The 26403-nt window shown below is 44.7% G+C and overlaps 1 protein-coding gene and 1 pseudogene across 2 annotated transcripts in view; one reads left to right on the plus strand and one right to left on the minus strand.

The window, feature by feature from the left end:
• The first annotated feature begins 2257 nt into the window (after nucleotides 1–2257).
• Nucleotides 2258–26403, plus strand: part of KCNG3 (potassium voltage-gated channel modifier subfamily G member 3) — a 51894-nt gene continuing 27748 nt past the window's right edge. The window contains exon 1 of one of the 2 annotated variants that reach the window (XM_054475178.1): nucleotides 2258–3403. In XM_054475178.1, coding sequence (XP_054331153.1) covers nucleotides 2739–3403 — 665 coding nt within the window. In that variant the 5' untranslated portion in view covers nucleotides 2258–2738. The remainder of the gene's footprint in view (nucleotides 3404–26403) is intronic. The other variant, XM_054475179.1, reaches the window with a different exon arrangement.
• Nucleotides 25859–26308, minus strand: LOC129030179 (small ribosomal subunit protein uS15-like; annotated as a pseudogene).

The raw sequence follows: 26403 nt of genomic DNA on the forward strand, positions 1-26403 counted from the left end.
ATCTTATGAAAATATACCTAGGAGGCACACATTGTATTGTCATCAGATTAATTTGTTTTCTAAGCTCAAATGTAATTTAAAATGAGATATTTCTTCAACTGGTTCAATCAACAGACAGTAGAGGGATTCTACGGAGAGAACACAGGAAATAAACCCTATAATAATGTTGGAGCAAACAATTGGCACTGTAGTTCTGTCTTCTATTGCTTGTGATCCTTCTAGAAAGTATTTTTTAACGGCTTCCTGATGAATTGGCTCTTGGTGTGAAGCCAGGCTCATCTCTGGCTCACATCTGCAAACTTTTCCCCATCCTCACATCCTACAACAAATCCATCTTCAAGACCTGCAAAGTTCTTGGTCTCAGCGTTTCTCAGAACAGACCCTTCTTCATCTTCACAGAGAGGGGGTTGGGGATCCCATTCGCGGATTGCTGAAATGACCTTCTCCTTAGAATGACCCAAAGTGCAAAGGCATCTTCCTAAAATAAAGCTTTCATCAAGCCATTTCTGCTATTGAAACCTCCAGGGATTCCACTACTTATAGGATCCAATTTAAATGCTGCAGTTGAGATCCCCATTGTTTCAGTGGGCAAGTGCATTATACTTCTTCAGACTTTAAACCTCCACATTCGAGATTTTGCTACTAGGAATGTTTTGCCCTTTCTCTGTGCCAACTCATGGCCATCAGCACCTCCAATTCTGTGTTGAAACTCACTTTCTTACGGATGTTTTTCTTGTTTAGTATCTACTTAGTAGATACTAAATAGCAAAGTAGCAGTATCTACCTAGTAGATGCAAAATAGATACTAAATAGCAAAGTATTTAGTAGATATTAAAGTAGCAAATAACTCCTGTTTTTGAGCTTTTAATCACATTTAGTGCTCTTAAGATAAATTATCCAAGTCTGGGGATAAACAACTCACAAAGATTTTCATTATTTAAGAAGCCACCCAGAGTGATTTTACTTTGTGTGAGACAGCACTCACATTTTCAGTTGTCTGCCTTTTCACTAGGAATCCACTTAAGAACCAGCGCAAAAGGACTCCGTTTGGTGACCTCTAGCGGGCACCGGACAATCCTACAAAATTATGAAAAGTAGAGGGCAAAGAAAAACTCTTCCCTTTAAGCAGCCAGGTTACCCTGTGGTCAGATGACCGCATCTCACCCTACCCCACCCTTATTTTTTTCTTCTAGTATTTGTTTTGCATCTAACACGGTTCGCCTTACAACTCACCTGTCTCGCCTCCGGCGGGCTGGGCTACCGGTGTCGGGTGTCGGGTGAATGAATTGCTGGTAGCAGTTTAAAATAATCCCTGCCAAGTGGAACCTACTCTCTGGGCACGGACAAGAGCGCGGGGTAGATCGCTCTGCGGAGCCTTCACGGGGCTTTTCCCGCTCCGAGGGCCGGTACTGCAGCCGAGTCAGGGGTGCGCGGGGGAAATCAAGATATTTTGAAAAGGAGGATGCAGGCGAAGACCACGAGAAAGGCTGTTTTTGTCGGTGACAAGGCGTTCCTCCCCAGACTTTCATCCCACTCTAAGGGCAGCATCTCGAGAGGGTCCAGGCGCGCTCCACGTAGGCGCCTTCTCAGGACCCGCGCCCCAGAACGTGGGGGCCCGGGCCGGGTCGGGGACCGCTCCCCTCCGCGGGCTGGCAGGCGGCACCGAGGCTGGGGGATGGGGCGTGTAGCCGCCCTCGGAGCACGCGGTACGTGGGTCGCCCCGCGCGGCGGTAGGAAGAGCAAAGTCGGCAGGAAAAGCCGTGGCTGGGATGCCTTCCCTGAGAAATCCTTAGGGGCGATGTCAGAACCCGAGCTGGGCTCCGGACAGTTTCTGGGAAAAGCTCTCCAAACGACGTCTGTCCCCGCACCCGAGTCCACACTGGGCTTTGAACCAGGGCTGTTAAAAGGGCCCCTGGGGACTGCCCAAGTCATCCCGATGGCCCAGGGCAGGACGCGGGAGCAGGCATCCCAGCCGCTGGGCTCCCCGCTCCCCCGCCCTGCGGACCCCTCCTCGCCACTACGGGCGGGAGCGGAGGGGCAGGACGGCGTCACGAGGCGGGGAGCCCGAGGTCCAGGGCGGGGCGCCCGGGAATCCCAGCCCGAGCAAGCCGGGGAGGTGCGGGCGCGGGCGGGAAGCGGAGGGCGGCGCGGAGGGAGGTGAGCGGCGCGCGCGGAGCCGGCGGGCGAGGAGGAGGACGGCACAGAGGCCCCGCCCCCGCCGCCGCGAGCCGGCTCCTCGCCGCCTCCGAACCCGCTCACTTTGCCTCTCGCCTCTGGACGGCGGCGGGGCGGCCGCCGGATTCGCGGCCGCAGGGAGCGCCGGAGACGGGGAGCTATCCCGCCCCGGCGCCTCCATTCGGCGCCCGCACCCCTCAGGGGGTCGGCGCCGCGGCCTGGGAGAGGGCACCGCGGCCTCGGTGTGGGCAGCCCTCGGGCGCGAGGGGCGGCGGCGCGGACACAGCCGCGTTTCCAGCCGGTGGGGCGCAGCGCTGGCGCCGGCGAGGACTCCCCGGCCACCCGCAGGTACCGCCGGGCGGAGGGCGCGCTGCTAGCAGCGCCGGAGATACTCGAGCCCAGGGACCCCCGGGCCAGCGGAGGGCAGGAGCGAAGCCCCGAGGGAGCGCGGGCCCCGACGGCGCGCTCCCCCGTCAGCCACAGGCAGGCAGGCCCCGCGTGGCGGCTTGGGGTGGGGGGCTGCAGCGGGGCCCTCGGGCCGAAAGTCCCCCGGGCGGCCAGCCATGACCTTCGGGCGCAGCGGGGCGGCCTCGGTGGTGCTGAACGTGGGCGGCGCCCGGTACTCGCTGTCCCGGGAGCTGCTGAAGGACTTCCCGCTGCGCCGCGTGAGCCGGCTGCACGGCTGCCGCTCCGAGCGCGACGTGCTCGAGGTGTGCGACGACTACGACCGCGAGCGCAACGAGTACTTCTTCGACCGGCACTCGGAGGCCTTCGGCTTCATCCTGCTCTACGTGCGCGGCCACGGCAAGCTGCGCTTCGCGCCGCGGATGTGCGAGCTCTCCTTCTACAACGAGATGATCTACTGGGGCCTGGAGGGCGCGCACCTGGAGTACTGCTGCCAGCGCCGCCTCGACGACCGCATGTCCGACACCTACACCTTCTACTCGGCCGACGAGCCGGGCGTGCTGGGCCGCGACGAGGCGCGCCCCAGCGGGGCCGAGGCGGCTCCCTCCAGGCGCTGGCTGGAGCGCATGCGGCGGACCTTCGAGGAGCCCACGTCGTCGCTGGCCGCGCAGATCCTGGCCAGCGTGTCGGTGGTGTTCGTGATCGTGTCCATGGTGGTGCTGTGCGCCAGCACGTTGCCCGACTGGCGCAACGCAGCCGCCGACAACCGCAGCCTGGATGACCGGAGCAGGTACTCCGCCGGCCCTGGGAGGGAGCCCTCCGGGTAGGACGCACTGCTTCTCTGCCCGTCCCGTCCGTCCTGTCGCGTCTGTCCGTCCCGTCCATCCGTCCTGTCTCCGTCCTGTCCGCCTCCGGTCGACCGAGCCAGCGGGGTGCGCGGCCAACTATGGGACGGGTCGGTCCCCACTCCCACCCCGTTGTCCGGGGCACCAGCGGGGTCTGGCCCTTACACTAGACGCACCTCTTGAGGGCGAAATCCTCAGGCATGGGGAGGGGCGTGTAGAGATAGACAAATGTCCCCTGTTTGTAGTTTACTTTTGCGCAGAGAGCAACCTGCTAATTATATTTTTCTGAACTTTCATTGTTAGGGTTCAACAATTAAGCCTTGAACTAAGCGCAGTTTGAAGTATTTGGCAATTTTTGGCAGTGTTTGGAAAGATGGATTCTTGTTGTGGTGAAATGTGCACTCTCCACACATGCTATACCCTCTGCCCCCGGCATACTATGTGCTGTAATGGAATTGTTATAAAGCAGGTTAATTTACCGATAGACTAAATAATGGATGTCTGTGCCCTTTTCTCCCCCCTTTTCCTACAAAGCATGGAGTTAGCAAACCTCTTGTCCACCGTTTGGTATCAAAGATCCACACTGCGACTTTCAGAGGGTCTATGGTATGGGAAGGGAAAAAACCATTACCTTGAGAGCAGAGAAAAATCTAAACTGTCCTAAATCCAGAAAACAGTATTTGGGTAAGTTTTTTTTTCCACTTTACTAGGATGAATGGGAAAATATTGCAGTCTTTTCTTAGACTGTCTTACCTTGAAGTGGTGATAGCACTTTCCTGTTTTTAGTACAAGTGAGCATATTCAGTGGGAGGAATAAGCAGACTAAGGGTGGACTTTCAAAGAAGACAGCTTTTTGGGGCAGAAAACCCAAACTGCATATTATAGTTTATCTGTTTGACACTGTCTTAAGATCCTCCTTCCATTCATTTTTTAAATGTAAGGTTGTGCCCTGTCATCTTTTACTGATAGACATGTACATGTTCGGAACGGCGGCCTTGCTATTGCAGTGGATTACTTTTACATAATATTCTTCCTGTAGGGAGTTAGGATTTTTATACAAATCTAAGAAGTAAATAAAATTGTCTAGTACCACGGAGTCTATTATTTCTTCTTGGCTTGAAATCGAAGATACATGCTTTGAAAGGAAATTCATTAGGAAACTCATTTTGTTTAGTGAATTAGGTTCTGACAGTTTTGAATTTACAGATAAGAGTTACTTATTTGGTTCTCCAACAATACAATGAAATTAATTTTTTACCTAAATACATAAATGCCTTTTTTTTTGAGGGCTTTAGGAAAATGGACTTGCAATTTTGATTCTCTAGTAACTGTAGAATTCTAAGGTTAGTGAAGGTTTGAGCTACATTAGCAAAGGAAACAGGAGAATTGAATTATTATTAGTACAGGTAATGAGGGAGTTGACTGAACCAGTATATGAGCAAAACCCGTAAAATACCTCAAATATAATCTTAGGGGGATGGAGGGTGTTTTGGGAGAGGGAAAGGGCCATATGGAGATCATTAATGTAAAGCATTTGTAAAGAAATGAGAGAAATGCGTAGTAATTTTAAGGAGAGAAACACAAACAAAAAAGGGAAGACAGAGATGGAAAAGAGGGAGACTGCAAAAGAAGTGAAGGGAGAAAAGTGATGCTTATTTGTGTATATGTATTTTATGTATGTGTATAATTATTCAAGTCAGAGCTGTTTCCTAGATACTTAGATATTTCAGGCAAAAGCATGTTTTTCTTGGCTTAATGGCCCAGTTTTAGCTTCACTCTCTGAGTGTAGGTATATGAAAACCAATATCTGCAATCCCAAACAGATAAACTGCAGGATGGCTGAATGAGGATGCTGCTCATTACAGAAGAAGCTCCCCTCTGCCCTTCAACAAGAGAGGGCCCTTAACCTGTCACTTTAAGTATAGTCGGTAAAACCCTGCTTGCTTGTGGTTGCTGAAATTAGTCTTTCTAAAACATGATTCTCATTATTTGACCATATTTTGCATCTGCCAAATAAAGCCAAAACTTCTTTCTTGGCCTTCAAGGCTCTTTACAGTTTGATGACAACCTGCCGTTCTTGACTTACTCCATCATAGTTTGCTAACATCTTTTGAGTATCTGTTATGTTCAAGGCACTGCTGGTGTTCCAAATATTGTAACTTCTCGTTGTAAAGAAAAGCTGGTGTCAAGTTGGTGGTGTAGGAATCAGAGGCACAATTGATCTCTGAGAGTTCCGTTGTTTGGAGAAGGCCTTCAAGGTGGTGGAGGATGGAAACAAACCATGGTTGGAAGGTTGCAGAGGTTGTGCACTGCCCAAACTAGCAGGGAGTGTCATTTATTTTATTTTATTTTATTTTTTGCATTTTTAGTAGAGATGGGGTTTCTCCATGTTGGTCAGGCTGGTCTCGAACTCCTGACCTCAGGTGATCCACCCGTGTCAGCCTTCCAAAGTGTTGGGACTACAGGCGTGAGCCACCGCGCCTGGCCAGGGAGTGTCATTTATATAAATTCTAGTTAATGCAACCTGTACAACCATGTGTGCCCTGCCTAGGAACAAAATAAAAGAGATTTTTTAAGATAAAAGGAACATCATGGGCAAGAAACTTGTATATGATGTTTATGGAAGCTTGAGTCCAGTGATAGAGTGAGAGGTGGATAGAGAGCAGATGATAGAAGGCCTTGAATTCCAGGGAGAATAATGTTATTTCGCAGGCAGTGGCTAGCCATTAGCCAGTTTTGTGTTTGGGGTAAATGGGTTGTGCATATAAAGTAGTACATGTGGTGCATGTGTTCTGTGATTTGGAGAGAGGGAAGATTGTACACAGGAAGATGAGTTGGAGATCTTCCCAGAGGGAGGGGATGAGAGCTCGGATGGCTTTGTGGTGGTGGAGAAATGGAGGAGAAATGACAACTCTGGAAAATACCAGGAAGAGTCAAAATTAATCCAGGGCATTGGAAGGGCACAGGCATCAGGGACTGATGAAGTGGACTTTCCAGGAGTTAAGAGTATCCCCTGCCACTTGCAGTCTTCATTTGTCCAGCCTGGCCTGCTTACTTCTTCCTGAGCCACTCAAATGTCCCTTACTGTGCAATGCCTAGCCTGCTGAAATTGGATTATTCATCAAGCCCAATTCAGATTCTATTCCTCTCTTGAAGCATTTACTGATTACCCTAGTAGATGTGATGTTTCCTCCTGAACTCCTTAAGGAATTGCTTATTTGTACTATTTATTTGGCATCTGTGATATCCTTCTTAGCATGATGGTTATATTTTCTTGTAAACATATCCTGGCTCCTAAGCTGGATTAGATAAAAAGTCCTAGAAGGCAGGTAAATTCTCTTATACTATTTGTTATTAAAACATCTTTTATTTTGTATTTTTGTTGATTGATTGAGAAGAGATCTCACTCTGTCACCCAGGCCGGAGTGCAGTGGTGCGATCAAGCCCAGTGCAGCCTGGAACTCCTGGAGTCAGGTGATTTTCCCACCTCAGCCTCTGGAGTAGCTGGGACCACAGGCATGAGCTACCACTCCCAGTGAATTAAGAACATTTTTTGTAGACATGGAGTCTCACAGGCCAGGCATGGTGGCTCACGCCTGTAATCCCAGCACTTTGGGAGGCCGTGGTGGGCAGATCACAAGGTCAGGAGTTCAATATGGGGTCTTACTATGTTGCCCAGGTCTGTCTTGAACTCCTGGCTTCAAGCAATCCTACCACCTTGGCCTCCCAAAGTGTTGGGATTACAGGTGTGAGCCACTGTGCCCAGCTGAAATACTAGGAAATAATTCTTAGTACTTGCCAGAGTTGTCATTTCTCCACTACCGCAAAAATTGCTATTCAGGCACCATAAATATCTATTGTTTATATAACATTTCAAAATATAACCTTCCAGAACTATATCTTCTGTTGCATAGTTTAAAATGCTGTTTGGGGCCAGGCATGGTGGCTCACACCTGTAATTCCAGCACTTTGGGAGGCCGAGGCAGGCGGATCACATGAGGTCAGGAGTTCGAGACCAGCCAGGCCAAAATGGTGAAACCCCGTCTCTACTAAAAATACAAAAATTAGCTGAGCGTGGTGGTGGGTGACTGTAATCCCAGCTACTCGGGAGGCTGAGGCAGGAGAATCACTTGAACCTGGGAGGTGGAGGTTGCAGCGAGCCGAGATCACGCTACTGCACTCCAGCCTGGGCGATAAAGTGAGACTGAGTCTCAAAAAAAAAAAAAAGAAAAGAAAATGAAAAACGTCTATCAGGAAACAGCCTGTAGTCCCAGCTACTCCAGAGGCTGAGGTGGGAGGATCACCTGAGCCCAGGAGTTGAAGGCTGCAGTGAACTATGATTCAGCAACTGCACTCCAGCCTAGGCAGCAGGGAGACCCTGTCTCAAAACAAAACAATAAAAAAATCAAGGAACAATTATTTATCAAGTACTTAATGGTACGAAAGGAATAAAGATAAGGGTATGGTTTACTTTTATGAACCTCCGAAATTTTGGCACAGTGCACAATCTAAAGTTTGGAAGAAATCTTAGGTCTTCCAAAGCAATATTTTAGAACTTTTTATGTATGAGGAAAATCCTTTTAAATTGATTTGTTTTAGATGGTTAATAATCATATAAAAACGGTTCAAAATCTAAAAGCTATAAAACTAAGCCTTTCTCCATTCTTCCAGCCATTCAGTTCTTTTCCCTAGATGCAACCAAAGTTACTAGTTTTTGGTTTGTCATTTCAGAGACATTTTATATATTTGTAAGTACATTATATATATTTACAAAAGCCAGAAATCCAGTGTAATACACACTGTCCTGAAACGTGCTTTTTAACTAGCAATGTGTCATGTAGATCATTCCATGTGAGTCTATAAAGAGCTCCCTGATTCTGCAGCTTCGTAGTATTCTACTGTAGAGATGGCCCATAGTCACTATACATTCATGTCGTTTCTTGTCTGTAGTAAATGCTGCAGTGATTATCCTGTTCATGTATATTTTATTTCTTTTATGCAGGTATATCCATAGGATACATTCCTGAGAGTTAAATCACTGGGTCAAAGGAGATATGCACTTGTAATTTTCACAGATAATTCCAAACTACTCTCCAAAAAGATTGTACTGTATCAATTTATGCTCCCACCAGCAATAAAGGAGAGAGCATGTTTCTGCATACTCTACAAAGTATTTGATCTTTACTATGCTGAAAAGTGAAAAATGGTATCCAGTAGTTTTGTTTTATTTTGAGCAAGATTTTGCATCTTTACATATATTGAGGAGTCATTCATCTTGCTTTTAAAAATGAGATATTTATACCTTTTTCTCATTTTGTCAATGATTTTCTTAGTTTGAAGATTAAAAATAATATTAAGGTTGCAGTGAGCTGAGCTCACGCCACTGCGTTCCAGCCTGAGTGACAGAGCAAGACTCCATCTAAAAAAAAAAAAAAAAAGAAATTAGCTCTTTTTATGATATTAGTTGCAAATACTTTGTTTTCTAATTTAGGACCCCATAAAAAGACAACTACAATTGCCTAAAACATAGTAGCTGCACTTTCACTATTTGTTGAGAAAAAATGCATAATGATTAAAAAAAATTGTGAATTCTTTTTTTTTTTTTTTTTTTTTTGAAACAGAGTCTTGCTCTGTCACCCAGGCTGGAGTGCAGTGGCACTATCTCAGCTCACTGCAACCTCTGCCTCCTGGGTTCAAGCGATTCTTCTGTCTCAGCCTCCCAACTAGCTGGGATTACAGGTATCCGCCACCACGCCCGGCTAATTTTTGTATTTTTAGTAGAGATGGGGTTTCACCACATTGGCCAGGCTGGTCTTAAACTCCTGACCTCGTGATCCACCTACCTCGGCCTCCCAAAGTGCTGGGATTGCAGGAGTGAGCCACCGTGCCTGACCAATAATTGTGAATTCTAACCATTCATCAACTCTTGAGCTCCTGTGATTGTGCCAGGTGCTGTGCCAGACAGTATGGGCACAGAGGTTCCTACAAAGGGTTCCTGCTGTCATGGAGCTGGGCAGTTAGTGGTGATAGTAGCAGACAGCACGGTAAGCAGATAAGAATTTCAGATTGTGAAAGGTGACGTGAGTTGAGTGAGAAGAGTGTTCTGGGTAGAGGGAGCAGCTAATGCAAAGATGCCACTGAGATGGCAATGGGCTGGGCTTGTCTACAGGACAGAAGGAAGGCTCATGTGGGCTGTAGTTTTGTCCAAGGGTAGATGAGGTTGGAGGGCAATGGGGCCTATCAGGCAGGGCCTGTGTGCCATGGGAAGGAGTTTGGATTTTCTTCCAAGTGTGACAGGGAGGTCTTTGGAAGGTTTTAAGCAGAGGAAAGCTATGATATGTGTTTTATAAACACCACTAGGTAGAAAATGAAGGGAGAGTCAACAGCAGATGTGGAGAGAGACCTGGCACCTGAGAGCATATGGACCTTGATCTAAGGGAATAGCAGTGGAGACGGTGAGAAGTGACTGGATTCAGGTGAATTCTCTGGGTGTTATTATGTCATTAATGACAGCTCATCTACCAGGACTAGGAGAGTGTGTGAGATATTTATTGTGTGAAGCTGTGCTAGGGCCCACAGGCATTGGAGTCCCTCTCGCTTGACTACTTTGGCTCACACACAGTAAGCCTGAATCCAGTTCTTTTTCTACAGGATCTGCTTCCCATTTGGGGATATTGTGGGGAGGAGACTCTGGAGAGGGATCTCCAGCATGTTGGTAGGAGAAGGAGCATAGATGTCTTTCCTTACTTTACAACTGAGTTTAGTCCTCATTGAGAGGACTGTCTCACCTGTTAAAGATAATAGTGAACACACTCACAGTCTCCCTTGATAAACAATTCTAGTAATGAATTAATCTTAGAATGGTGATGTTCTTAATGTTTTATCTGATTATTAAGATAAACTAGATTTTTCAGGCAGTTTGCCTTCTAGTAACAGCTGAGTATTATTCTGAGACTTCCAAGGAGATTAATGTTCTTTTTCGCATTTTAACATATAGACAAGTTGTTTTTTAAAATGACTAAGCATTTGCCGGGCGCAGTGGCTCATGCCTGTAATCCCAGCACTTTGGAAGGCCGAGGCGGGCGGATCATGAGGTCAGGAGATCGAGACTATTCTGGCTAACACGGTGAAACCCCGTCTCTGCTAAAAATACAAAAGCAAAATTAGCTAGGCATGGTGGCAGGCGCCTGTAGTCTGAGCTACTCGGGAGGCTGAGGTGGGAGAATGGCGTGAACCCAGGAGGCAGAGCTTGCAGTGAGCCGAGATCGCACCACTGCACTCCAGCCTGGGTGACAGAGTGAGACTCCGTCTTAAAAAAAAAAAAAAAAGATGCTCTTTGCTGGCAGCGTTTGAGGAGTTGTGACTTCTGAAAGGTCAGACATAAAGTAGTGGCCCCTTTTGTTTTTTGGTCCCTTTTGCCTATAGACTTTTTCCCCTCAGTCAATCTCAGCTGAAGTGTTCTTGTTTGAGTTTTAAAGCTCTTTAGCAGGCAAAGTCTTGCTATAATTTTGATCTGCTCTTTAGAAATTTTTTTCTAAAAGTTGCTTCATGTTGGAATTTTGATCTTTAATTGGTATTGCTTTGTGTTGTGGTGGTGAGAATTTGAGGAGATTTTTAAAATGTTAAAATTTCTTGTGTTATTTTAATCCTCAGTTAAAAAAATTAAATGATCAAAATGAAACACCAGGTGATGGAAATTTAAATTTCAATTATATTATTTCGATTGCCTTTCAGTTCAATACTATATAAATCCAATAGGTTTTAAGTAGTTTAAAAATAAAAAGCAATATTTGAAACTGAAGATGAAAGTCTTAGTGCTTTTACTGTGCAGATAAGGTGGATATTTTCAGTCAGTAATTACTAGATCTCTGATAGGATTGAACATAACCCAGAACTTCAGTTAAATTCTGTTCTTTCACAGTAGACTGTTTCTTTTAATGTGTACAGGCTGCTGCCAATTTTAGAATTCAGTGGAAACTTTCTTTTGTCAATGCCCTTTCTCTAACCAGAGTGCTTCTTTTTTCCCTATCTTTTGGTAAGCAAGTTATTTTCAACGTTACTCTTTTTATATTTGTAAAATTAAAACTTTCTTCATTGGAAAAAAAGTGTTAAAATATGAAAAGTTAACTTGCCCTCTCTCTTCAATCCCACCACCCAGTTTCTGGGTATCTTCGAGAAACTTTCCATGCACATATAAACATATATACACGTGTGCGTATACATACAAACATGTACATGCAAATGTATACAATTACATACATATACACATACAGATTTTCTCTTTTATTATTTATTTATTTACTTTTTCTTCAGATGGAGTATCGCTCTCTTGCCAGGCTGGAGTGCAGTGGCACGATCTTGGCTCACTGCAACCTCCGCCTCCCTGGTTCAAGCAATTCTCCTGCCTCAGCTTCCCCAGTAGCTGGGACTACAGGCGTGCACCACCATGTCCAGCTAATTTTTGTATTTTTAATAGAGATGGAGTTTCACCATGTTGGCCAGGCTGGTCTCGAACTCCTGACCTTAGGTGATCCACCCGCCTCGGCCTCCCAAAATGCTAGGAGTACAGGTGTGAGCCACAGCACCCGGTCATATTTTCTCTTTTAAATACATAATTGGGATTGTTCTATGATCTTGTTCAGCAATTGGCCTTTTTTACTTAATGATACATTTTGAAACTCTTTTCATGCCAGGAGCAGGGGCTTAGGCCTGTAGTCCTAGCACTTTAGGAGGCCTGAGGCGAGAGGATCGCTTGAGCTCAGGAGTTCGAGACTAGCCTGGGCAACATGGCGAAATCCCATCTCTACAAAATTTATCCTGGTGTGGTGACGTGCTCCTGTAATCCCAGCTACTCAGGAGTCTGAGGTAGGAGGATCGCTTGAACCTAGAAGGTTGAGGCTGCAATGAGCCGTGATCGCGGCACTGCACTCCAGCTTGGGTGACAGAGCAAGACCCTGTCTCGAAAAGAAAGAAAGAAAAGAAACTCTTTTCATATTAGTTCTTATAAATCTCCCTCATTCTTTAAATATTTATATAGCATTCCATTGCATGGATGGGCCATAATTCATTTAATAAATGTCTCATCTGATAATAATAGTAATGATTGTAACAGTTAATATTTATTGAATACTGACATGTGTTTTGTCGTCTAAGTCTCATTACAGTCCTATGAAGTAGTGCTGTTACCCAGTTTTATGCCTGAGATTTAGGTACTTTATCCAATATGTCCAGACTCACACAGTGAGTCGGTGGCGCCCTGGGCTCTGATTCCCATGCCCCCACTCTACTCTGCTGAGAAATGTTTAGTTTGATACTAGTTTTTCAAAAGTGCAAACAGTGGCGCAGAGCACGATCATTTCCGCATATCCTTGCAAATTGGTGTAAGTATCTATTTAGGCAAAATTCCAAAGTGGCAAATAGCTGAGTTAAAAGGATTGTGCTTTAAACATTTTTTGATAGATACTGCTAAATTTCCCTCTAAAATATGAAAGTCAGAACTATTCTTTATTGATAATAATGACCGTCATCATATGCAGTTAGTAATGAATAGGATTCTATATTAATAACACATTTAATAGCAAACATCTGGAAACAACATAATTAAAAAATAGAACAGTTGTTTTTTTATTTTTGTTTTTTTTGAGACAGGGTCTTGCTCTGTCACCCAGGCTGGAGTGCAGTGGTACGATCTCCCTTCAATGCAACCTCTGCCTCCCTGGCTCTGGCGATCCTCCCACCGTAGCCTCCCAAGTAGCTGGGACTACAGGCACACACCACCATGCCCGGCTAATTTTTATATTTTTTGTAGAGATGGGATCATGCTATATTGCCTGGGCTGGTCTTGGACCCCTGGACTTGAGCGATCCACGTATCTCGGTCTCCCAAAGTGTTGGGATTACAGGCATGAGCCACTGTGCCTGGCCTAGAATAGCTTTATTGAGATATAATTCACATACCATAAAATTCAGTGGTTTTTGGGATATTTACAAGATTGTGCAACCATCACCATCCACAATGTTTTTGTTTTTGTTTTTGTTTTGAGGTGGAGTCTTGCTCTGTTTGCCAGGCTGGAGTGCAGTGGTGCAATCTCAGCTCACTGCAACCTCAGCCTCCCGGGTTCAAGCGATTCTTGTGCCTCAGCCTCCCGAGTAGCTGGGATTATAGGCATGCGCCACCATGCCCAGGCCCAGCTAATTTTTGTATTTTTAGTACAGACAGGGTTTCACCATGTTGGCTAGGCTGGTCTCGAACTCCTGACCTCGTGATCCACCCACCTTGGCCTCCCAAAGTGCTGGGATTACAGGTGTGAGCCACTGCGCCCGGCCTACTGCCTGGCTAATTTTTAAATTTTTTGTAGAGACAGGGTCTCTCTGTGTTTCCATTCTGGTCTTGAACTTCTGGCCTCAAGCAATTCTCCTGCCTTGGCCTCCCAAAGTGTTGGGATTATAGGCATGAGCCACTATGCCCGATCTGTAGGTTATATTTTTAAAAATCAATTGCAAGTTGGTTTTATGGCTCCCTATTCATGTATTCATTAAATTCAACAAACATTTATTGAGCACCGACTATGTATTTAGGACTGTTTTAGGTGTTGGGGATATAGCAGTGAATAAAACAAAGTCCTTGCTTTCAATGACCACCTATTCTAATAAATCAGTGCGTAACACTCTAGTCCCAGCTATTTGGGAGGCTGAGGCAGGCAGTTTGTTTGAGCCCAGGAGTTTGAAGCCAGCCTGGGCAACATAGTGAGATCCCATCTCAAAAGAAAAAACACAATGTAAGTTGTCTTTCATGGGATTAGAGAAAAACAACAACAAGAAAAACCCAGAGGGCGATAAGTGTTATGAAGTAATAAGTGAGAATAAGGGGTGTGCAGAGTGTAAGTGTGCGCCATGATTAGGAAAGGCCTCTGTGATAGATGATGCCTGAATAGGGTCCTGGAGGGATGCAGGAGGCACCTGGGAAGATAGCTAGGTGAAAGAGTTTTAAGCATAGAGAAGAGGAAGCACAAACCAGTCCCTGAGGCGGATATGTCTTTGGTCAATTGGAGCAACAGGAAGGAAACCCAGAGAGGTGAAAATGGTGGGGAATGGGGGGGAAGGCAGGGGTGTGTAGCTCATGAAGCGCCTTATAGATGCACCAACTAAAAGGATTTAGGTTTGACTGTTTTCTTTTCACCATTTGGTAAGGATTTTGGATTGATATCTGAATGTGGGTTTTGAGGAGAAGAGAGAATTTGGCTTAATTTTAAAAGATCACTTTGGTCTGCGTGTGGAGTATAGACTCCAGGGTCCTGCAAGGGTAGAGCCAGTGAGGCCAGTTAAAACTGCAGTAAGAGATGCAGGGTGGGTTTCTTGGCTAGCTCACAGAAGCCTCTGGTACTGGTATTTGGTTTCTCCTGGATGGTCAAGGACTTCCTTGAGTCCTGGGTTCGGGCAGCTAAAGGTCCTGTTGATCCAGGCTGTGGTGTCAGGGTTTCCCTTTTTCTGGGTAAAGATATTGTTATAATCAGCCAAGTGAGCCTCTGGCCTCATGGTATGACAAGGGTCTCTACTCATCCCCCACACACTTTGTTGCAGGACCAGTGGGAGTCTGGAGCTGGGGTGGGCAGACTATAACCTGCAGACGAACTCAGGCCCACTGCCTGGTTTTTGTATAGCCCCTGAACTAAGTAAGAATGGATTTTGGCCAGGCGCGGTGGCTCACGCCTGAAATCCCAGCAGTTTGGGAGGCTGAGGCGGGCAGATCACCTGAGGTCAGGAGTTCGAGACCAGCCTGGCCAACATGGCGAAACCCTGTCTCTACTAAAAATACAAAAATTAGCTGGGTGTGGTGGTGCATGCCTGTAATCCCAGCTACTAGGGAGACTGAGGCAGAAAAATTGCTTGAATCCAGGTGGAGGTTGCAGTGAGCCAAGATCACACCACTGCATTCTAGCCTGGGCAACAGAGCAAGACTCCATCTCAAAGAAAAAAAAAACGATTTTACTTTTTTTTTTTTTTTTAAGATGGGGTCTCAATATGCTGCCTAGGCTGGTCTTGAACTTCAGCTTTTAAAGGCTCTTCCTGTCTCAGCCTTACGAGTAGTTATGGTTTTTACATTTTGTAAATGTTGAAAAAAATTGAAAGAAGAGTATTTTATGACTTGTGAACACTACATGACATTCACATTTTAGTGTCCATAAATAAAGTTTTATTGGAACACAGCCACACTCATTCTTTTACATATTGTTTATGGCAGCTTTCCTACTACTTTGGCAGAGGTGGGTAGTTGCAATAGAAACTGTATGGCCTGAAAAGCCTAAAACATTTACTATCTGGCCCTTTATAGGAGACTTTTGCCAACCCCTGGTTTAGAATGGTGGTACCACCCAGGTCTGGACGTAACACTTTACCACCATTCATCATCATGAATAGGGAGCCATAAAACCAACTTGCAAACTCAGCCTTAGGGAAAGAGCGTGCCTGAGGTCCTGACTTACAGAGTGTTGTATTTCCCCAAAGTACTGAACAATAATTAGAACTTATTATTGAATCATGATAGTTCTGGTAGAACAGGGGCTTTTATGATTGGTGTGGGATATCAAGTATTTAGAAGTTAAGGACTATCTGTGTGTGTTTTTGTTTGTTTCTGTTTTCTAATTTGAGACAGAGTCTTGCTCTGTCACCCAGGCTGGAGTGCAATGGTGCAATCTCGGCTCACTGCAAACTCCATCTCCTGGGTTCAAGCGATTCTTGTGCCTCAGTCTCCCGAGTAGGTGGGGTTACAGACATGCACCAATACGCCTGGCTAATTTTTGTTATTTTTAGTAGAGACAGGGTTTCGCCATGTTGCCCAGGCAGGTCTCAAACTCCTGGCCTCAAGTGATTTGCCCGCCTTGGCCTCCCAAAGTGCTGGGATTACAGGTGTGAGTCACCCTGCCTGGCTGATTTGTGTTAATTTCAGAGATGCTTAACCCTCATTTATACCACTCTTTTTTTCTTTGTTTTTCTTTTCTTTTTTTTTTTTTTGAGACAGGGTCTCATTTTGTCACCCAGACTGAAGTGCAGTGGTGCTATCTTGGCTCACTGCAGCCTCGACCTACTGAGCTCAAGCGACCCTCCCACCTCAGCCCCCCAAGTAGCTGGGACTACAAGCATGTACCACCATGCCCAGCTAATTTTTTTGAATTTTTGTAGAGATGGGGTTTTGCTCAGTTGCCCAGAACTGGTCTCGAACTCCCTAGCTCAAGGGATTTGCCCACCTTGGCCTCCCAAAGTGTTGGGATTACAGGTGTGAGTCACTAAGTGTGGCTATTCCACGCTTATATGACAATATTCATGCTTGAGCTCCACCTTGGAAAATACCAGGATTCACTACTTGGAGCTGATGGTGAGATGGCAAGGTACTTCTGGGTTCCAGTAAGTGCTTTATTCTTTGTGTCTATCCTAGAGAAAGAAAGTTTAGCTATCCTTGACTCTGACTTAGTAAATCTGGTGGCTGGGGAGGCAATGGGTGATCAAAACTGGGATTCAGGAGATAGGTCCCACAGATTGAGCATCCCAAATCTGAAAATCCAAAACATGCCAAAATCTGAAACTTTTTTAATGCTGACATGATACTCAAAGGAAATGCTCACTGGAGTATTTTGGATTTTGAATTTGGGATACTCAAGTGGTATTATGCAAATACTCCAAAATCCAAAAAAAAAAAAAAAAAAAAAAAATTCAGACTCTGAAATACTTCTAGTCCCAAGCATGTTAGAAGAGATATTCAACCTGTGTTAAATCAGGGACAGCTGTTTTAGTAATGTGTTAAAAGTTTATGATTTTATATGAAATAAACTGGGACACACACTTTAAGAAAGGAAGTGAGTTGTATGTGTTAATATTACCCAGTAACTCTTGAGGCATAACCAAGACGGGACCCTTGCCCTCAGGTAGCCATAGAGCCATCCATGAGAGAAGATGAGATGGTGCCGCTGTGGAAGGGAATGCAGGTGGGGGACAGAACTAACACAGCCTGGGGTGTCCCAGAAGGGCTTCTGAGGTCATGTCATTTGAGTGACACCAAACTGTTAGTTTTTATATCCTCTACTACCATGTACTCAATTTTTTTTTTTTTTTTAAGCTTTACCTAAGAATGTCTTTGACAGGCCAGGTGTGGTGACTCAGACCTGTAATCCCAGCACTTTGGGAGGCCTAGGTGGGAGGATCACTTGAGCCCAGGAGTTCAAGACCAGCCTGGGCAATATGGTGAGACCTCTTCTCTACAAATTAAGAAAATTGCTAGGCATGGTGATATACTCTACTCCCAGCTACTCAGGAGGCTGAAGTGGGAGAATTGCTTGAGCCCAGGAGGTCGGGGATGCAGTGAGCCAGGAAGCTGCCATTGCACTCCAGGCTGGGCAACAAAGTGAGACCCTATCTCAAAAAAAATTCTAGTTTAATATATAATATGATAAATATTGATAGATGTAATTTACATAAAACAAAAGCTCCTTTAGATCCTCAGGAGTTGTTGAGTGTAAAGGGGTCCTGAGCCCCAAAGTTTGAGAACCATGGTTTTAAAGGCAACCAGTTTCCAAGTCCTCAACTTCAATGTGGACACCTGTAAAACAAGTAGGCCTGAGAACGTGCCTGTGGTAAAGGCTCCAGGCTCTCCTTTCACAATTCCAACTCCCACTTTACAAACGAAAAACACTCCTCTCACTCATCCAGAACCTTACTAAGGTGTGTTGTGTCAGGGTATAAAACCCTGTGGGATGCCCGTGAAAGAGATGACTCAAAAAATATATATATATTTTTTGAGACAGGGTCTTGCTTTGTCACCCAGGCTGGAGTGCAGTGGCGTGATCTCAGCTCACTGCAACTTCCGCCTCCTGGGTTCAAACGATTCTCTGGCCTCAGCCTCCCTAGTAGCTGGGATTACAGACATGCACTACCATGCTCGGCTAATTTTTATATTTTTAATAGAGACGGATTTTCGCCATGCTGGCCAGGCTAGTCTCGAACTCCTGACCTCAGGTGATCCGCCCACCTCGGCCTCCCAAAGTGCTGGGATTACAAGCCTGAGCCACCATGCCCAATCCCAACACAAATATTTAATAAAAATATTGTATTGACCAGCTACTCGGGAGGCTGAGGCAGGAGAATGGCGTGAACCCGGGAGGCGGAGGTTGCGGTGAGCCGAGATTGCGCCAGTGCACTCCAGCCTGGGCGACACAGCAAGACTCCGTCTCAAAAAAAAAAAATATATATATATATATATATATACACACACACACACATATATACACATATAATACATATGTATACATATATACACATATATATACATATATACACATATATACACATATATATACATATATACACATATATATAAAATTGAAAAATTTGTATTGAAATATTTTAATGTATCATCCCTTTCTGCCTTTAAGCAGAAGAGTAGTGTATTTAGCAGTCACTGGAAACCTTTTGATCTAAGTATTTTTTTTTAAGCAGTACTTTTTTTTTTTGAAACGGAGCCTTGCTCTGTCGCCCAGGCTGGAGTGCAGTGGCACAATCAATCTCAGCTCCCTGCAGCCTCCACCTCCCGGGTTCACGCCATTCTCCTGCCTCAGCCTCCCGAGCAGCTGGGACTACAGGTGCCTGCCACCACGCCCGGCTAATTTTTTTTTTTGTATTTTTTAGTAGAGACGGGGTTTCACTGTGTTAGCCAGGATGGTCTCGATCTCCTGACCTCGTGATCTGCCCGTCTCGGCCTCCCAAAGTGCTGGGATTACAGGCATGAGCCACCACGCCCGGCCTTAAGCAGTACTTTTGAAGAAGTGAGAAAGTAAATGACTCTAATGATGGGCAACAAATTCTTTTGCAAAGTTATATGATTATCAGTTCTTTGCTTTTTAAAAATGTTTTATTTTGTCTGGGCATGGTGGCTCACACCTGTAATCCCAGCACTTTGGGAGGCTGAGGTGGGCGGATCACCTGAGGTCAGGAGTTCGAGACCAGCCTGGCCAACATGGCGAAAATCCGTCTCTATTAAAAATATAAAAATTAGCTGAGCATGGTAGTACATGTCTGTAATCCCAGCTACTAGGGAGGCTGAGGCCAGAGAATCGTTTGAACCCAGGAGGCGGAAGTTGCAGTGAGCCGAGATCGCGCCACTGCACTCCAGCCTGGGTGACAGAGCAAGATTCTGTCTCAAAATTTTTTGTTTTTTGAAATTTTTATTGAGAAGGATCTCGCTCTGTTGTCCAGGCTGGAGTACAGTGGCATGATCTCAGCCCACTGCAGCCTCAACCTCCTGGGCTCAGGCAATCCTCCCACCTCAGCCTCTCAAGTAGCTGAGATTCCAGGCCTGTGCTACTGTGCCTGGCTAATTTTTTGTATTTTTTTTTTGTAGAGAGTGGGTTTCTCTATGTTGCCCAGGCTGGTCTCGAACTCCTGAGTTCAAGCGATCCTCCCACCTTGGCTTCCCAAAGTGCTGGGATAACAGGTTTGAGTCACTGTGCCCGGCCTGGTTGTAAAATTTGTAACAGATAAAGAGACATGAATAATTGAAAAATTAAAAAAAAAACTGTACTTACTTTATTAAAAAAATAGTTTCAATAGAATTTTAATGTCTTATTAATTATTATTATTATTATATGAGACAGAATTTCACTCTTGTTGCCCAGGCTGGGGTGCAATGGCGCAATCTTGGCTCATTGCAACCTCTGCCTCCTGGTTTCAAGTGATTCTCCTGCCTCAGCCTCCCGAGTAGCTGGGATTATAGGCATGTGCCACCACTCCTGGCTAATTTTGTATTTTTAGTAGAGATGGGGTTTCACCATGTTGGTCAGGCTGGTCTCAGAAATTCCTGACCTCAGGTGATCCACCTACCTTGGCCTCCTAAAGTGCTGGGATTACAGGCTGGGCCACTGCGCTTGGCCCTATTTTATTAATTTTATAATGAATTTTGTAATATTCATGTTTTGATCAATTACATCCTATTAATACTTGGAGTGGTAACTTGATGAAAAAATTTGACGCAATTTACAGTCCCAGGAATTTTTTTTTTTTTTTAATAAAGTGACAGAGTCTCAGACCGGGCGCAGCAGCTCATGCCTGTAATCCCAGAACTTTGGGAGGCTGAGGTGGGCAGATCACTTGAGGCCAGGAATTTGAGACCAGCCTGGCCAACATGGTGAAATCGCATGTCTACAAAAAAATAAAAAAATTAGCCAGGTATAATGGTGTGCACCTCTTATCCCAGCTACCCGGGAGGCTGAGGCACGAGAATCACTTGAACCTGGGAGAAGGAGGTTGCAGTGAGCTGAGATCGCACCACTGTACTCCTCCAGCCTGGGCGACAGAGCGAGACTCCATCTCAAAAAAAAAAAGAAAAAAAGACACAGAGGCTTGCTCTGTCACTCAGGCTGGAGTACAGTGGTGTGATCATAACTCACTGAAGCACCAAACTCCTGGCTCAAGCTATCCTCCCGCCTCAGCCTGTCAAGTAGCTGAGACTACACTGCACCCAGTAGCACAGGAAATTTTAAACAGTTAAATTGTAAGCCTATTTTTTGTTGTTGCAGAGAAAGGTAATGGGTGTTTACAAAATTTCAAGTATAAAAATATATTACAGTAGGTCCTTTTAAACCTTGGTTATAGAAGTTTGTTCAGCAAATATACTGAACACCTGTGTACTGTGTGCTAAGGACACAATGATGAGAAGAGAGGAAATAAGGTGGCTTCCTTGCCCTTGTGTAGCTTGGTCTAATTATGATTAGTTTGCAGAAATCGTGTACATTGTGTCAGCTGCCACTGGAGTAAGGCAGGCTGGCTCCTCCCAAACCTATTGCTTTCAAAGGATTCATCAGAACAAAAGAATTCCCCTTTATGTGTTCTCTTTAATTTGTCCATATTTAATTTTCTTTTTGTTCGTTTTACAACAGAAATCTTTAGGTGAAAATTACAATGTAGTGCATAAAACTTAAGTGTAAGATTTGATAAAATTTGACAAATGTTTAAAAAATATATCAGGGCAAAATTAAGTGGGAGAAGCAGAATAGAAATATATGAGAAAAAGTAGCAACGTAAATTTTCTGTTAAAGATTAGGATGTATTTTTTAAAATGAGAGTTGGTAGGTATATCAAAACATAATATTTGGATTCATAACCATTTTAAAAATATATTTATTTTTTCTTTTGAGATGGAGTCTTGCTCTGTCACCAGGCTAGAGCACAGTGGTGCCATCTTGGCTCACTGCAACCTCCACCTCCTGGGTTCAAGTAATTCTTGTGCCTCAGCCTCCTGAGTAGCTGGGATTATAGGCACGCGTCACCATGCCCGGCTAATTTTTGTATTTTTAGTAGAGACAGGGTTTCACCACGTTGGCCAGGCTGGTCTTGAACTCCTGACCTCAAGTGATCTGCCCACCTCGGCCTCCCAAAGTGCTGGGATTACAGGTATGAGCCACCATGCCTGGCCGAACAGTGTTTTTTTTTTTCACGCTGAGATGAACTCTTGCTCTGTTGCCCAGAGCAAGGGTTGTGGGATCCCACTGCTCTAGGTCACTAAATCAAAATAGCATCACCAAGAGTCAGAAGATAAGGATGGTCAGCAAGGGGCGATCTCGGCTCACTGCAACCTCTGCCTCCCGGGTTCAAGCGATTCTCCTGCCTCAGCCTCCCAAGTAGCTGGGACTGCAGGTGTGTACCACCACACCCAGCTAATTTTTGTATTTTTAGTAGAGACGGGGTTTCACCATGTTGGCCAGGCTGGTCTCAAACTCCTGGCCTCAAGTGATCCAGCTGCCTCTACTTTCCAAAGTGGTGGGATTACAGGCGTGAGCCACCGCACCTGGCCTAACCTGAATAATTTATTTAAATGTTGGTGCTAAGTCATTACAGCAAATGCTCAGAAGATTTTTTTTTCTAATATAAGTGTTGAAAATAAAGCAAAATTTAAGCATTTAAAAGCCGAATTCCTTATGCCAATCAAAATGTGTTTTTCTTGACTACATCTATCAAAAACCTAAGAAGCAGAACAAATCAATCTGTGAAATAAAAGAAACACATGCTTTATAGCCAGGCATGGTGGCTTACTCCTGTAATGCCAGCACTTTGGGAGGCTGAGGCAGGCAGATCACTTGAGGTCAGGAGTTTGAGACCAGCCAGGCCAACATGGTGAAAACCCATCTCTACTAAAAATACAAAAATTAGTCAGGCATGGTGGTGTGTGCCTGTAGTCCCAGTTACTCAGGAGGCTGAGGCAGGAGAATCCCTTGAACCTGGGAGGCGGAGGTTGCAGTGAGCCGAGATCGGGCCACTGAACTCCATCATGGGAGACAGAGTGAGACTGTCTCAAAAAAACAAAAAAGAAAAAAAAAGAAACACATGCTTTACAAAGGTAGAAGAGGAAATTATGCAGAAAAGTCATTATAAAGTCTTTCAGGCATATAAAAAACAATAGATGATAACACAATTAACACCTGTTTACCCACTACCCAATTAAAGAAATAAAACATTAAAAATATCATTGAGGGCAGGACGCGGTGGCTCACACCTGTAATCTCAGCACTTTAGGAGGCCGAGGCGGGTGGATCACGAGGTCAGGAGATGGAGACCATCCGGGCTCACACGGTGAAACCCCGTCTCTAGTAAAAATAGATTAACCGGGCGTGGTGGTGGGTGCCTATAGTCCCAGCTATTTGGGAGGCTGAGGCAGGAGAATGGCGTGGACCCAGAAGGCGGAGCTTGCACTGAGCCGAGATTGCGCCACTGCACTCCAGCCTGGGCGACAGAGCGAGACTCTGTTTCAAAAAAAAAATTATATATATATAGATCTATCGATAGATCTATATAGATATATATATTTATAGATATATATATACACATATATGTACATATATCTATCGATAGATCTAGATATCTAGAGATATCTAGATATATCTATATATCGTTGAGCCTGTAATCCCAGCACTTTGGGAGGCCAAGGCGGGTAGATCACCTGAGGCTAATAGTTTGAGACCAGCCTGCGCAACGTGGTGAAACCCTGTCTTTACCAAAAAATACAAAAATTAGCCGGGCATGTTGGCACATGCCTGTAGTCCCAGCTACTGGGGAGGCTGAGGTGGAGAATCGCTGGAACCCAGGAGAGAGAGGTTGCAGTGAGCCGAGATCGTGCCAGTGCACTCCAGCCTGGGTAACGGCGTGAGTCCGTGTCTCAAAAAAAAAAAAATGCAGTCGAAGTTTACTGAGTGCCTCTTTCCCATTGAAATCCCTTCATTTCCCACAGAAAGTGGCACTCTCTTGACTTTGATGTTATTCCCATGTACTTAAAAATACATTTAATATATGATTATGTACACAAAATATAGCATTGTTTTGCGTAAACTGTTTTTATAATGGTATAATCAGTGGAGTCCAGAGCTTGCCTTTTTAGTTCAACTTCATGTTCATGTTTGATTTCTATGGCTGTAGCCCTTGCATTTTAACTATAATGTAGTAGGAATTGATTTATTTGTTCTTTTGTTCATAGAAATTTTGCTATTACTGTAGTGCTGCAATGAATAGTTTTGTCCATGTCTCATTGCACATGTAGGAGACCTTCTTTAATGCATCTACCTAGGATTGGAGTTGCTGTATTGAAAAGTATGTGCATCTCTCCTCGATGTTGCTAAATAGCTCTCCAGAGTAGTTCTACTGATTTATATTCTTAACAGTAGTGAATAGAAGTCCCGTTGCTCAATATCCTTGCCATTTCTACATGTTGTCAGACTTTAACACTTTGCTAATCTGGTAGATATGAAATATATTTTTCTTTTTTTCTTTTTTCTTTCTTTCTTTCTTTTTTTTTTTTTTGAGATACAGGGTCTCGCTGTGTCACTTAGGCTGGAGTGCAGTGGTGCAATCATGGCTCACTGCAGCCTCAACCTCCTGGGCTAAAGCAATTCTCCTGCCTCTGCCTCCCAAAGTGCTGGGATTACAGGCATGAGCCACTGTACCCAGCCTCATGTCTGGCTTCTTTTGATCAGCATGATGTTTAAAAACATTTATCTGCATGTTGTTTGTATTGCTCATTCCTTTTTTAAAAATTGAGATATAATTCATGTAACAAAATTTACCATTTCAAGTATACAATTTGGTGGTTTTTATTTGTATGCACTACATTGTACAACTATCATAACTATTCCAGAACGTTTTCATCACCCCAAAAAGAAACCTACTTGTTAGTAGTCACACCCTGTTCCCCCTCCTCACATACCCTGACAACCATCTGCTATGTATCTCCATGGATTTGCCTATTCTGGACATTTCATATGAATATAGTTATACAACATGGAGCCTTTTGTGTCTGGCTGCTTTCACTTAGTTTATTATCAAGATTCATCCATGTGGTATTTTATTCCTTTTATGATTGGATAATAATCTATTGTATGGTTATGCAACATTTTGTTTACCCATTAATCAGTTGAACATTTGTATTGTTTTTACTTTTTGATTATTGTGACTGCTATAAACATTTGTGTGCAAATTTTTGTGTGAATATATATATATACGCACACACACACACACACACTTTTTTGAGACAATCTCACTCTGTTGCCCAGGCTGGAGTGCAGTGGCACGATCATAGCTCACTGCAGCCTTGAAGCCCTAGGCTCAAGTGATCCTCTAGCCTCAGCTTTCCAAGTAGCTGGTGCTACAGGCATTTACCACCACGCCTGGCTAATTTAAACATTTTTTGCAGAGTTAGGATCTCACTGTGTTGCCCAAGCTGGTCTCGATCCTCAAGCGATCTTTCCACTTTTGCCTCCCAAAGTGCTGGGATTACAGGTGTGAGAGCCACGCCACCTGGCCCCCCACTTCTTTTTTTTTGAGACAAGGTCTTGCTCTGTTGCCCAGGCTGGAGTGCAGTGACGTGACCATGGCAGCCTCAGCCTCAGCCTCCCATGTCAGCCTCCTGACTACCTGGGACTACAGACATATGCCACCATGTCTGGCTAATTTTTGTATTTTTTTGTAGAGACAGGGTCCCACTATGTTGCCCAGGCTGGTTTCAAACTCCTGGGCTCAAGCCGTCTGCCTGCCTCAGCCTCCCAAAGTGCTGGGATTACAGTTGTGAGCCACCGTGCTTGATCCTGACTTTTCTTTTTCTTAATGGTTGATTATACATCCTAGGTACTGATTGTGTATTGCAAGTATCTTCTTTTATTTATTTTAAAATATTTGTAGAAACAGGGTCTTACTATGTTGCACAGGCTGGTCTTGAACTCCTGCAGTCCTCCTGTACTGACCTTGAAGTGTCTGGATTACAGGCGTGAGCTACAATGCCTGACTGCAAATATCTTACTGACTGTGGCTGGTATTTTTACTTTGTTTATGGTGTTTTGGGGCTTATAGAATCTGTACATTTTAAAAAAATTTAAACAATTATTTTATTGCATGAGTACATAGACAAATTTATGCGACCAGGACAGAGGCTGTGGATGACTCATGTTTCCAATTGGGAGGGAGGACTCGCTTTGTCTTATAATATCAAACCAAATGGTGAATCCAGCTCTCTATCAGAATCAGACAGAATTTAGCATCCTCGTCCTTTCTGTTCCTCTCAAGATGCTTTTGAACAGCAACTGCTTTCTTAATTAAATGGTAGAGATCTTCAGGGAGATCAGGAACAAGTCCTTTGGACTTAAGAATTCTTAAGATTTTATTGCCTGTCACAAAACGTACTTGTGCAACACCATGTGTCTCTCCGGATCACACCGATTTGTGAAGGAGTCAGGCCTTGCTGGCCAGTTTGTAAATCTCCTTCATTTCATCAGATGTCAACTTCAGCCAAGTGGTGATGCTGCAGTGATAGGGCAGAGCCAACCGGGACAGGCCCTTCCTGGGAGCATGCATGCGACCCATAATGGCAGCAGTCAGGCAGCAAAAGGAAGAAGCTGTACATTTTAGCAGACAAATTTATCAAATTTTTCTTTATGATTAGTGTGATTTTTAACTTA

This window comes from Pongo pygmaeus, chromosome 12 (genome assembly GCF_028885625.2).
Source record: "Pongo pygmaeus isolate AG05252 chromosome 12, NHGRI_mPonPyg2-v2.0_pri, whole genome shotgun sequence".
Lineage (NCBI taxonomy): Eukaryota > Metazoa > Chordata > Mammalia > Primates > Hominidae > Pongo > Pongo pygmaeus.